The sequence below is a fragment of the Lytechinus variegatus genome, chromosome 10 (assembly GCF_018143015.1).
Source record: "Lytechinus variegatus isolate NC3 chromosome 10, Lvar_3.0, whole genome shotgun sequence".
Lineage (NCBI taxonomy): Eukaryota > Metazoa > Echinodermata > Echinoidea > Temnopleuroida > Toxopneustidae > Lytechinus > Lytechinus variegatus.
In genome coordinates this window covers 23737837-23752046 of record NC_054749.1, presented here as the reverse complement: position 1 = coordinate 23752046, position 14210 = coordinate 23737837, and the positions used below count along the sequence as shown (strand labels likewise).

The window sequence follows — 14210 nt, the reverse complement described above, 5'->3', positions numbered from 1 at the left end:
CCCCGCTCCGTCGGGCGGTCTGTCCTCTGATTCTTTTGATGGCCAGGCCTCTCAGCTTCTCAAGCTAATCTAGAGTGCCCTCCAGCACTGCGGGTTTTTACCCCCAGGCTTGCCTGCTTCAGCCGACGGTACTACCAACCGAGCGGATCAAGCAGACACCGGCCATCCAACACACCTCGGAGAGTCACCGGCAATATCATGTTTCGCCGGCTCACGCACCTGCAAGGGAAATTCCCGCTAATACACAGGTGCTATCGACATACGGGCGTCGCCCGCCATTATGTCACCAGACTCCCGATCATTATACCCTCTTCTGCCCCCCGGCGGGGGCCGCATAGAAGAGGAAGAAGAAGAAGAAATTCTAGGTCGCTAACCCCGCTGTGCGGGCAGACCTTCCCTTCTGATTCTCGTGCCGACGGCCAGGCGTCGTAACTTCATGTTACAACAGAACGCCCTCGAGCACCACGGATCTTCATCCTAATGCTCTCTGTCAGCTAAAACCGCCGTGTCGAGCACCAGGCAGGTCAAGCAGACAATCACCGTCTCGCACCTCGGAGAGTCACCGGCAATATGATTCGCCGGCCCACGCACCTGCAAGGGAAATCCCCGCTAATACACAGGTGCAATCGACATACGGGCGTCGCCCGCCACTATGTCGCCAGACTCCCGATGATTGTTCCCTCTTCTGCCCCCCGGCGGGGGCCGCACAGAAGAGGAATAACAAGAAGAAAGTCTAGGTCGCTAATCCCACTTTGCGGGCAGACCTTTCTTTCTGATTCTTGTGCCGATGGCCAGGCGTCGTAACTTCATGTTACAACAGAACGCCCTCGAGCATCACGGATCTTTATCCTCATGCTCCCTGTCAGCTAAAACCGCCGTGTCGAGCACCGGGCAGGTTAAGCAGACATTCGCCATCTTGCACCTCGGAGAGTCACCGGCGATTTCATGATTCGCCGGCTCACGCACCTGCAAGGGAAATCCCCGCTAATACACAGGTGTTATCGACATACGGGCATCGCCCTCCATTATGTCACCAGACTCCCGATATTTGTGGATCAGGCGTCGCACATACTCCCATGAGCAGTGCGGGTAATTCACCCACGCTTCATATCAGCTTCAGCCGCCTTGCTAAGCACTGTGCGGCTCAAGCAATCACCTGTCCTCTCACACCGGGCATTTATTGAAACGCTGTTCACCTACACGGTGACCCCCGTTTCTATGCAGGTGCTTCCGACATACGGCTTTCAAGCATCAATATGTCGGCAAGCTCTCGGTGACCGACGGCTGGACGTTGCATCCGTTCAGGCTGCATCTATGCGTCCCCGAGCATTACGGGTTCTTATCCTCGTGTTCTCCGTCATTATAAGACCGCCGCGGTCTTATTGCCGGCGTCGGGTATTGAGCGGATTGAGACTTCTCTCGCCAACCCGCACTCCGGGGAGCCATCGGCGAGTTACCTGCATGGGTATTCCCCTTTTTATGCAGGTACTCCCGAATTCGCCCTCTACGTCAAGCCCACGTACGGCGACGACTCCTTCAGCGGTAACTCTCTCCATTCTACCCCCTAAGCGGGCCCGTAGATTGGAGGTAAGAATCTCTTACATACCGCATGCCGCACTTCTCTCGTGAGAATGTTTGGCTACTTTGAGGGGGCAACCTATCACGTCCGCGGTCCGTCCGCCCAGGCGACGGGACCGTCGGTTTCTGGCCTGAACCTCACTTTCTATTCGAAAGTAAGGGTGCCCTGTCTTACTTAGCTCCTACCCTTGCAAGGCCAGAGTCAGGACTAGTACAGACACCCGTCCTCCAGCGATCGCCGCTGAAGAGAGGGCGACTCCGATATGAGCACCATCACCGCTCAGCGGTATGTCTCACTACCTCATAGCTCTCCGAACTTATGAGTATGTATATCGGATCTGAATGTCACGGCGATTTAAAGTTCTCCTGTGCTTAGTAATCGCTACGCCTTCACCACCCGGTGCATTATGGTTATGTTAACCTATTGTCTCGTATTCGGGCGGCTCGTTCGAGCCCTGCCCGAGCTGCCATCACCGGTCGTCCAGCCGGACACCGCCCAAAGCACCCGCACCGAATACCTGGAGGGAATCAGCTTTTCATATGCTAGATATCCCTCCTGTTGACATTCACAGCTGTTCCCCGAGTCCTTCCTGGTCGGGTAAGCATCATCTCGGAGGAAAGAAACCGCCGTACATCTCATGAGATTATTGGCTATGTACGTGCGTTCAAGCTTGTTTAAAGCCCCAGACTTCTCTGTCGGCATTCTATGCCTACTTTCTGGGCACACCCACCGTACCGGGTCGGCGAGTTTACACCAAACAGTACGCCTTCAGACCATCGGTCGAGCTCTAACAGTCTATCTTATAGACTGCCCTCTATGTGGGTCAAGCTTGCGGGCGTCTCCGCCGTTTCCTCCTTGTGTGGAGTGGTCTACGGTGGATGTCTTGCCGTGCCCATTTGTCGAACCGTCTTCTTATTTAGAAGCTTTTTCACTCGGCACACTCGAGTCGCCTCGCATGCTGCTTTCATCCTCCCTCCATGCAATGCATGTGGCCATGGTCACCGCACGACCGAGGATGATGTAACCGTGGATGCATGTATGCTTATGCCTACCTAACCACAATCACTACGACCCGCTTTTTCTCGGGCCGACTGTGGATGAGTCTCTCCATGTAAGTGATTTACTTCACTGGAGTTCTTCTTTTAGAAACTTAGATGCTCATCCCCCACTGCTTAGGGCGTCATTTTTGCCGCCCCCCGCAGCTTTTTGGAACTCCTTATTCTCCGATATCGGACTGTTCCACGCTGCCGCAACCGGCGCCGGCGGTGCTTGCTCTTACGATCACCTGAGAGACCAGGCCTTGTGGCTGTTTTCATAAACAACTGGTTCTCACCGCAGACTGATGGAAATTTTTGTGATTATTTTCCTCAAGTCTCCCTCCTCCTTCGCTTGTTTCTTCAAGCGAGGACTTTGACACTCTTAGCCAGTTTCCGTCCCTAACTTGATAGGACAGGGCCGTTGCTACCTCATTCGATTCCGTTGGGAACGTACTGTTGAGGTATCATATCTGGCGATGTCTGTTCGTTAGAACATCTCTTGATTGTCGCCTTCACGTAGGATCATGACAGAGACTTTTCGCCAGCTCCCTCTGGCGTACACTTGCTGCTGCTAGGGATTCCCCCGCCCGGCGGTCATCCATCGCAGCCTAGCCTCACGGGCTCTCTCGGCAATGGTGGCTTGAGCCAAGCCACCTCTTCCACCGCGGGCACTGCACCCTCAGATGGGTGCTTCGATCAGTACGGGAGAAAGGGGATCCTGAGTTCTCTCTCGATCACTCGGTCTATCACACTTTTGTCGTGATGTGTACCGCGCTGTTTCTCTGACACGCCCGGTTGAGCTATTTTAACCAGACTGCTTTATTCTACATAGGCAGCAGGTCCGCGGCATTTCTTATTAAAAGGATGGCACTCAGTCGCTTTCTCGACCCTTGACTGCCTTACGAGTGGTTTTCTTCTTAAATCCCTACTCTCCGTCGTTCCTAGTCCCCTTCGGACCGCTAGTAACTTCTGCCACAGCTCTCTATCAGAATTCTGCAGATGTTCTGCCCTCACGCATTTGAGACAGATATCGAATTCTGGGCGCTTTCTCCCACGCGGAGGCTTCTGAGATCTCTCGCCTTCTCAGATTGTTCGATTGATCACTTACTGAGCCTTAAAGCTACAGTTTTCCGATCACGATTCTTGTTGAAATTTTCAACAAATTCCGAATTTTACGCTCTAGTCAGCTGGTGATGTTGTTCTCCTGACACTAGGCCGAGGGCCCATGATACTTAGTATCATTCTTCTTGGGCTCTTTCTTGGAATCGTCGTTCACGACTTCTCGAGGTCCGCCTATTGACGCCCCTCTTTCCTTCACTCCTTGCTCTTACGGACTTCTTCACATGAGGCTTTATCGCCTCCCCTGTCCGTAAGGCAACGGCCTTTGTGTCTTCATCTCCCTATTTTAACGCACTTCTTAGTCTAGACATGCCTCCCTTCACGTTGAATCCGTGTTGGTCTAGCAAATCAAATGGGTATATCCCAGTTATTGATGTAAATTATGAAAATACTTACCATGATTTTCTTATTTACGAGATAACTGGATATACCCATTTGATTTGCTAGTTCATTACGATGAACCTGCGTGCCGAATATAGAGTACACAATTTTTCCTGCGCGCGCGCTGCATCTCCCTACCAACGCACTATCCCAAGATCGTCGCGCAATTTGGCGTCCATTTCCTCTCATGAGCCTGCGGGCAAGACATGTTGTCACACAAGGCGAGGGGTAGGAGGGAGGGTTCAAATGGGTATATCCAGTTATCTCGTAAATAAGAAAATCATGGTAAGTATTTTCATAGTAACCTTGCTATTATGTCAGCTACCATGGTAACAGGGCTCAGCAGCCAATCATCATTGATAATGCCATGGTTATTACAATAATGGCAGTGTCTCCTCACAACTTCCTGCTTTTACCATGATTCTAAAGGTGACCGCACACCTTACGATTTGTCTGCGACCTAATTTCAGAATGAAATGTAGTAGAAAATGATGCTAATATTGAGCATTGGAATATCTTACTGTGTAATGTTCGAAATTATCGTATAAATACCTATGTTCAAATATGTGACTATGCTATCACCCTTAGAATATGAGCGAATTTAATATCTAGTCATAATGACGTCATAGGAGTCGTACGATTGGCTACGATTTGAAACTAATTTGGCCTTTACTCCAAAATAAAGGTTTGCAATCTTTCAAAATGGTTATATTAGTATTCTTTCAATTAATTTTAAACTCAAATATAATGATATGATCCATTCACATTTTTCAAAAATGAGCAAAGTGCGATTTGGTCCAAAATCGAATCGCGAACAGTCATAAGGTGTGTGGTGGCCTTAAGTATTTATTTCCCTCTGGTTCAATGATACATTGAGATTGCTGAGACAGGGTAAAAGCATCTTCTGTGTGTATGATGTCACTTTTTGACTCTGATCATTGATATTCATATCTGCTGCCAATGTCTGTCACTCTCTTTCTATCTCTCCAATTTGTAGGTTTCTTGTGTTGATGATATATGTGGACTGATCAACTTCCTAGACCCTAATTATCCTGATCAGATCTATAGGTTATGTCTGTCACTCTCTTTCTCTCCAATTCATAGGTTTCTTGTGTTGATGATATATGTGGTCTGATCAACTTCCTAGACCCTAATTATCCTGATCAGATCTATAGGTTATGTCTGTCACTCTCTTTCTCTCCAATTCATAGGTTTCTTGTGTTGATGATATATGTGGACTGATCAACTTCCTAGACCCTAATTATCCTGATCAGATCTATAGGTTATGTCTGTCACTCTCTTTCTCTCCAATTCATAGGTTTCTTGTGTTGATGATATCTGTGGTCTGATCAACTTCCTAGACCCTAATTATCCTGATCAGATCTATAGGTTATGTCTGTCACTCTCTTTCTCTCCAATTCATAGGTTTCTTGTGTTGATGATATATGTGGACTGATCAACTTCCTAGACCCTAATTATCCTGATCAGATCTATAGGTTATGTCTGTCACTCTCATTCTCTCTCTCCAATTCATAGGTTTCTTGTGTTGATGATATCTGTGGTCTGATCAACTTCCTAGACCCTAATTATCCTGATCAGATCTATAGGTTATGTCTGTCACTCTCTTTCTCTCTCTCCAATTCATAGGTTTCTTGTGTTGATGATATCTGTGGTCTGATCAACTTCCTAGACCCTAATTATCCTGATCAGATCTACAGGTTATGGCTCTCACTGTTTCTTCATGCTGGGTGAGTATCTACAGTTATTTCCTGAAAAAGGGTAGAAATATGACCTTCTGACACTTCAATGCAAATTATAAATCTTATGTATTATTATTATTATTAATTATCTTTTGATGTATGTTACAAAGTGAGATTAATGTAAGAGTAAGAGTCCATGAGAGTGAGTACGTTAATTGAAGTTAGAAAGACCTTATATTGATCTTTCATACACTTCTCCCAATTCACTTACATCATAAACCCTTCCAATCCGCTTTCTCGTATACTATACCTTAAGCAAATTATGAACTTCTACAATTACTTATATTTGAAAATATTCTGTTTTGTGCATTTTTATTATTCTATTGTGATACAGTTATGTTTATGTTGTTTTTTTGTAAAAGATCTGTACAATTCTGCTCTTGCTGTGAACAGTCTTGAAATCAAATACCATTATTATTCTCCCAACAAAACAAACATAATGATAAACACTCTTGTCTTTTTTCATAATGATAAACACTCTTGTTTTTTTATTTAGTTTAAATTTTAAGTTTGCCTCATGCATTCTGCATTTTTTATTCTATGTATAATATAATAACCAAAATATTTAACAAAAGTAATCTGGAAATTGTTAAGATCACGGTTATTGTCATAAGCTGATTAATGTACATTGCTTTAGTCTGATCATCAACTCTTTTCCATCGCATATCAATAAGTATGAGAAGTATGTCTCATTGTGATTTAAGATAAATTCCAGTTGTGGTAACAATATCAAAATGAGTTCGTACAGAATACAATGAAATGACTACCAAATTGTCTGGTTGTATAAATAAAACATACGTGCCAAAGGATTCTGGAGGAAATTGTGTAATTGCTGAGAAATTAGCAAATAAGCACGGAATTAAAGCAATAATAATACACTGTCCCACGTGCGCTTATCTGTGTTGGTGATCTTCAGTGTGAACATTTTTCAGCGTAGATTTCAAGATTTCACAAAGTTCAGTTCATGTAACTGTACCAGATCTAGATCCTGAATGATATAGTGACAGTAAAGCCTGGTTTTACAGACTTTCTTGTGAAATCAGTGTTTACTGCAACTACTTTCATTTATCTTTAATACTAATCCCAATGCTTATCCTTTGTTTGCAGTATCTTTCATTGTGTGTTGAGTTTCATCATGCATATGACGATCTTGAGAGACCTTGAGAAGCTTGCTGGCTGGTTTAGGATAGGTATCATCTATATCTTCAGTGGCATTGGAGGCAACCTTACCAGTGCAATATTCATTCCATACAGGGCTGAGGTAAGACACATCTCATATCTACTCTTCAAAAGTATATATATGTGATAATTCTGTATTAACCACTTGTTTTTCTTGTCAAATTTAGTCAAACTTCCTTGAGCAACTGCCTGTCAATAAAGACTCTAAGTGTGGTTTCCCTTGAATGTTTTTCCCTAAATTGAAATATGTATTAAAGGAACTAATCTGTAAAGACCACTTTTCTTGCCATACATGGTTTTGATACACAGATTCTGCAGGTTTTGCTGTGTACTAAATTTTGCTTCTACAGGGAAATTCTTTGAGTTTACTTTCACAATTTCATTGCATTTCAATTCACTTTGATTTAGTACAGTATGATAAAAGTGGAAAATTTCTTGTTTAAAAATCATATGAATTTCGCAAAATGACATTGATATGCAGGTATCTGGAAAAAAAAATCTGACTGGGTAGGTGATTATAAGGATTTGCTCGCTTCAGGAGGAAGAAATGCTTCATGTTTAGATTCCTTGAAAATTACTAGAACCACAAACCATTCAGTTTGCCATTTATGCTTGTGAAAGAAGAAAAAAAATAAGAAAAGTCTCACTCCAAAACCCAACTGATGTTCCAGTTCTAAACGTATCAGGGGTTTGCTTGTATGCAACAGGTTTCACCAATGCCAATGACATTACTGTAGAATTAATTTGTGTAGACAATAAAGTAACTGTCATTGAACATGAGGTTCTTGGTTTAGATAACCACAAGAGAATTCTGTTTGTTCCCACAATGGCACTTCTGCCATTAGGCAGGGTCTTTGTGTTTATGTAGCTCTAATATGCGTTAAAATAATCTTCGCAATTATACCTGTGTAAGTATTGATTCTGTGTGTACAGGTTTAATCACTGAGTGAGGGGTTAACTCTATTTTTGCCTCACATAATTTATATCTTTATTCTTCCATTCTTTCGTAGGTTGGTCCTGCGGGAGCCCAGTTTGGTCTCCTCGCGTGTCTAGTTGTCGAAGTCTTCCAGAACTGGCAGATCCTGCGGAACCCTGGCCTGGCCCTGGTCAAGCTGTTAGCCATCATCATGGTGCTCTTTGTACTAGGTCTCCTGCCGTGGATCGACAACTTCGCCCATCTGGGTGGTTTCATCTGCGGCATCTTCCTCTCCTTCATCTTCTTACCGTACATCTGCTTCGGGGAGTTTGACCGCAACCGCAAGCGTATCCAGATGGTAGTGTGTTCCGTGCTCCTGGTCGGGTTCTTCTCGCTAGGTTTCGTCCTCTTCTATGTCCGCCCTATCACCGATTGGTGGTGGTGGTTTCAGTTTTTCAACTGCGTGCCCATCACCGAAGACTTTTGTAATGATATGGACGTCAGGTTTGAGGAAACCGGAGTACCAGGGAATATGTGATTGTGAGACGTGATGTGCCATTGATATTGTAACCTATAGAGGTTCTTGTCTCTGCAGATACTGAAACAGTAAGCTGTTAACTCATGACCAGGGGTGTCTGGGTATGCCTCTTGGCTGGGTGGAACGGGATGTCACTGTGAGATGTACCATCTGCCTTGCTGACAGTACGATGATCAAGAGATGTCTTTGACTGTTCTCTTTACCTGTCAAACATGGGTCCTTAGATCCTGATCTTCATCTTTTGATACATTATCAGGCTTGTTGATATCATTTTTTGTTGTGGTTTCTCCAAAGCTTGTCTTGATCCATCCCATCTGGACATGATCCTGAGATCAGGGTGCGCCTGCAGATCGCTGGAAAGACTGTAAACTTGTGCCATCAGTGTCATCACTTGCAGAAAATGAACATCATCTTGCCACAGTTCTGTGTCTGGCTGTCCTTAAAACACAGGAAGCACTCTCCCATCTGATGGCCAAGAGACATTTATCTACTGTGACCAGTATCTGCACACTAAAAAGTGGAAACACTGGACTGTTCTTGCAGATATTGATATTCTTTTTGTCATTGTTCTTTGTGCCTGTGGATTACAACTACTTACTAAATCCCAGCACATGTACTTTATAGATTATGTATGAAATGAGTGTAACTCGTCAAGATGTATTCGACAAAATGGTTGTCATGACAACAAAAACTGGTTACGAAGATGAAAGATTCAGTATTTAGTGAACCATTCCTATATGATGTTCTCATGAGGGTACATCGAAGGTATATCCTTTGATTACCGGGTATTATGCATTTTATTTGTTATAAGTGCCTGCTGCCCTCGTGTGTCATGTCAGCTCTCATCTTTATCCTGTCATGTCTCTAACAATATGTAATCATTGTATCATTTTAAGAGAACATGTAATTCAGATAAGTATCGAACATCCATTGTTTATGTGTTTTATCAAACAAACAACATTGTTTATGTGATTTGTCTTACTAACGGCAAATCAGTCCTTAGAGAACACTGACATGTTAAAAAGTTTTTTTATTAGCTGAATTATGTATGGTACTACATAATAATGCAGAAAAAGGATAGACCCTCTAAACAATAATTCAGTTATTTCATTCAAGAAAACAGTAATCACGTGAGAGGCATCTGGCTCATAGGTAATGTATGACTAATTGTATACTTTGATGTGATATTGAAAGCTGGGAAAGATTTGATTATTTTTTTAAAGGTAATGAATTATGATAATTCCCTTCATGATAGTAATGAATATAATTTGAAAATCGTCTTAAGTTCATTGTATTCTTGGAGCAAATGTATTTAATCTGCATCTGCATTTTTTGAAAGAACAAATTCTTGATGTGTGTGTACTTTGAAATCCATTTAAAAACAGGAAAATGTTTATCTTAAGTGTTTTAATGGGGGGATACTTTTTAATGCAAATCATCAAATGTGAAAAAGCAATTATTTCATGTTTTTGTCAAGCCAGAATTTTAACTATTTTTAACGCTAATTCTTGAATTCAAATGCGCACTAATGTGTAAGCTTGCCCTATAAAATGAATGCAATGATCATGAAATGTAGAAAACGTGTAGTTTTCTTGTTTTTATTGTTTTTAGATGGTAAACTATGAAAGCTTTAGAACTGTGCAGTTGTTTGAGTACAGAAATGATATCCAATATATCACAGACAAGCATAGAATGATGTGCATTTCCAACTATTGCAAACTCTCTCATTTTTTTCAACCTGTACTTCAATATTTTGTATTTGTTAGAGGACAAAACACATTGATTTGCGCCAAGTTGTTTCTAACGATTGTGAGATAATGTTTAATTTAACAAAAGGTCCAAAAATATTTTATCTCGATTGTTGCCATTGGACAATTTTATTACTTGATCATTGTCATGTATATGTGTCAATCATATTTTTAATTTCACAATTATTTTTTTTCTATGTTGTGTTGCAATCCTAAGTTGTTATATTTTTCACTGCTACTTTTAGTTTTTATCATGTGTTCTTGATGTAATCTAGATTATCAGTTTTTATTTTCTCATGTTCTATATTCTTCCTTCAGTGTATTTTGAAACTCACCAATTATTTTGAAGTCAATGTTAGTATTGATTTTTTTTTAATTATCTCATTCATAGAGTTGACTCATTAGACACTTCCCACTTTCAATTCCATTTTTTGTTGTTGATCATCTACAATGCAAATTGGTGATATATTTTTTCATATGTTTTTCTAATAATTGTACTAAAAATGTTGTCATAACCAATTTCTTTGACTGCTCTGTGTTTAATCTTAATTTCATTATTGACAGCTGCTAGATAAATACACCAAGTTGCTCCCATGGAATTCCTGTACATTGAAGCACAACATAAAACCTTACCCATTCTATAATCCCGCTGTTATCCTTAACCCCAAACTAAAAGCTGTTGACTTGTCTTTTGAATGATTAAAATGCACACATAAATATCCAAAAGAGATGAACGAATCAGTTATTGATTTACATGTAGCCAATCAACGATTCTATTTGTTTACTTTTAATAAGAATAACTCTTTACCTTCTGGAACTGATTGGTATGTACAAACTCTATGGGAAATACAGTGTCCATTAGTCAATGGGTTAAAGCCAAAACAGGTGGATTCCATTCCAAAATGTTGGATACTCCATAGTGTACCTGTACCAAGTATATAGTCGAAGGGTGAATTGCAAGAAGTTTGCAATAAATTGGAAGACATTTTTAAAATATCAATCATAAGATTTGCTATCGATTGTAAATTAGCAATTGATTATGAATTGGCAAGTAATTGATAGTCTCCTTCATACAACAGAAGTAAGAATTGATTTGCCATCTATTTGTCATTTCATAATTGCCTTCAGTTACAATTAACTGTTCTTCAAGACCCCCTTATTGTGGTATCTTGATATATTAGTATTGTCACGATCATCAAATCAGTGGTAGATGGAATATTGATCTGTATGTATTAGTTTTTCTTTTTATACCAAATACTGAAAGGAGGGGATTTTAGTTCTTTAGTAATTCTAATCTTTTCTCTTGAATTTGTTCAGATATGTTATAAGGCAACCTGTATATGTGTAACTCTTAATCAGGAGTTGACTGGTCATGTGAGAAAAAACTCTTGGTATTTTCAGCTGTTTGCCATCAAACTTGCTATATTGCAAGAATATTTGTGAAGTATTGTGTTAGTTTTTCCGAGAGAGGACTCAATGATTTTTTTCTTATCTATTTTTTTTTTGGTGGGGGGGCGCATTGCATTTTTCCCCACTTTATCCAAAATTGCTAATCTTTATTTACAAGAAATAAGGTTAAGAGAAATTTGGGCTAATCAGAACTGTTGAACGCCTTTTTCAGTTATTTTCTCAACTATTGTGCTACTAATTATGTTTAAATCAAGGGTTTACAATCTTTTTGGTGCTGTTTACATTATATACCATCGCTTGGGTCAGTGATTATTTTTGTTTAAATTAATCTCAGGTTGCAAATTTGAGCCAGAGAAAATGAATTGCATGATTTGTAATTAATTAAAAAATCATACAATTCTGTAGGAAGAAATACTATATAGATCAATTTTAATTGATTCATAAAAAAGTAAGAACTGTAATATTTTAACTGTTCAAATAGTTTTCTATAAGATGAACATGTTTATGCATTGTTAAGATATTTATATGGTTATTGTCATATTTTAATGTATTATATAAAAATTGAAACTGTGCAATTACTTTTACTTTGTAAATAAATATGTTTCCAGCTTTTGGAAGAAAAACTTGATTGTTTCTTCACCTTCTGATTTTCTTTTTGTTCATTGTCTATGGTGTTTTATATATATATTTGTTATCAAGTAGTCTGCAGGCAAGACCTTTTGTTTTCGCACATTGCTTAGTGTATAATGAAGAGTCTGAAGTAGTGACACTAGTTTCACTATGTACTGTGGCGTCTCGTCTTCACCTTCACTCTAGATATGGAGTACAATTTGAGTCAGTGCTTGCATAGCAGTTATCAGCCATTACTGATATATTTTGAGATTGGGAATATAAATGTTGTTTTACTAACAGTGATATATTGGCATATCCAAGCAAGTAGACAAGATAGGCTGTAGATCAGGGTAGCATTTCAGAAATCAAATAGTCAGGGATTTACTCTGATAACTGTTAGAGAATCCCAGCCATGGCGTAATTTCCTTCAGCAAGAAACTGATCCACAATGTGCTGCACTCAACCCAGGTGAGGTAAATGGGTACCGGTAGGAAGGAAGTAATTCCTCAAGAAGTTGTGTGTGCTGTGAACGCCTAGCTTAGCCAGGTAATATAGGAGCACCTTGAGTACCTAACAAGGTGTATATGTGCGCAATATAAATACCCTATATTATTATTACTATTAGAGTGGGCGCGTCGTGGTCTAGTGGTTCTGACTCCCGCCTTTCAAACAGAGGGTCGTGGGTTTGTATCCTAGCCATGGCGTGTTTTCCTTCAGCAAGAAATTTATCCACACTGCTGCACTCGACCCAGGTGAGGTGAATGGGTACCCAGCAGGATTAATTCCTTGAATGCACCAAGCGCCTTTAGCAGCTGGAGCTACAGCCGGGGTAATATATAGTGCGCCACTGAATAGGCGCCTCATAAATGCTATATATTATTATGATTATTGTTAAAAGCTACTATAGGCCTTGCCTCTGATTGGCTGAAAACAAATTAGTCGGGGATAATTACTGAGTGCTTCAGAAAACGCTTTCCTGGATGTACTGTACAATGGAGTCATTCATGCAATACTGTTTATAAGCTGTGAAAAGTCATAAAGATGGCTGTTTATTGTGAGAGTACTAGAGTTTAAATGGCTCTCAGGAACTACTTCGAGAAGCTAAGCATAGGGTTAAAAGCTTGGGTTATATCATTTTATCATCGCTACCAATACAATAGCGGCTTGTCATGATATACTGACAAAAGGAACATTAAAAAATGTATTCATAGGCCGACATAGGTTACTTGTACATATTTATATGTGAATATATTGCTTTCTTCAGAGAGAGTCTTCCGCATATATAAACATGTACCTCAAACTATTCTGAAGGATATTATTGTAATTTGTTTGAGGTGAAACCTTATTTTTCTTGGACTCCCTGTCTAGACTGGATAAGAAGCCAAGTGATTGTAGTGATAGGCATACATTTACGAGTGAGTGAGAAATAGATGGCATTTATAGTCTTCAAAATACAGGGGGAAATATAAAACTCGGGAGCTTTCGTTTCCATGATGTATTAACAAACATAGAAAGTGTATGGTCCTCCCTGTATTAATCCTGTTATTAAATTGTGAAAAATTGCGTCATACTTTGGTCGGCATTTCTCCCTAGCTATCAAAATACCTCGAGGATGTCACTACAAACACTAAAGCTTTCTTAAATTACTTCCTAGACGGTTTGGTTAAATCTCGTTGAGGAAGATATGATTTTTTTTAATAAACCTTGTATCAGTATGTTGGAGTGGAATTTATAATATAAATACTGATTTTCAATCATTTCTATTAATGTTTTTGCCCCTACAAGAGTTCCACGACTGTCCTAGTATTATGGCGTTTGTCAATGTCTCTCACACATAGCTGTAGAATAAATCTCATTTTCTTTGATTTAATCACGACTTAAGGTAATCTTACAATAGGATAAGCTTAATCTTGAATAGATCGGTTTATGGT

General features: G+C 40.5%; 1 protein-coding gene across 4 annotated transcripts in view; it reads left to right on the top strand.

Annotated features, from left to right (window-relative positions):
- LOC121423276 (inactive rhomboid protein 2-like) overlaps window positions 1-12295 on the top strand; it is a 72608-nt gene extending 60313 nt beyond the window's left edge. For all 4 annotated transcript variants that reach the window (XM_041618609.1, XM_041618607.1, XM_041618605.1 and 1 more), the window contains exons 14-16: window positions 5764-5864; window positions 6984-7137; window positions 8066-12295. In XM_041618609.1, the coding sequence (XP_041474543.1) occupies window positions 5764-5864; window positions 6984-7137; window positions 8066-8509 (699 nt within the window). In that variant the 3' untranslated portion in view covers window positions 8510-12295. The remainder of the gene's footprint in view (window positions 1-5763; window positions 5865-6983; window positions 7138-8065) is intronic.
- Window positions 12296-14210: the final 1915 nt, after the last annotated feature.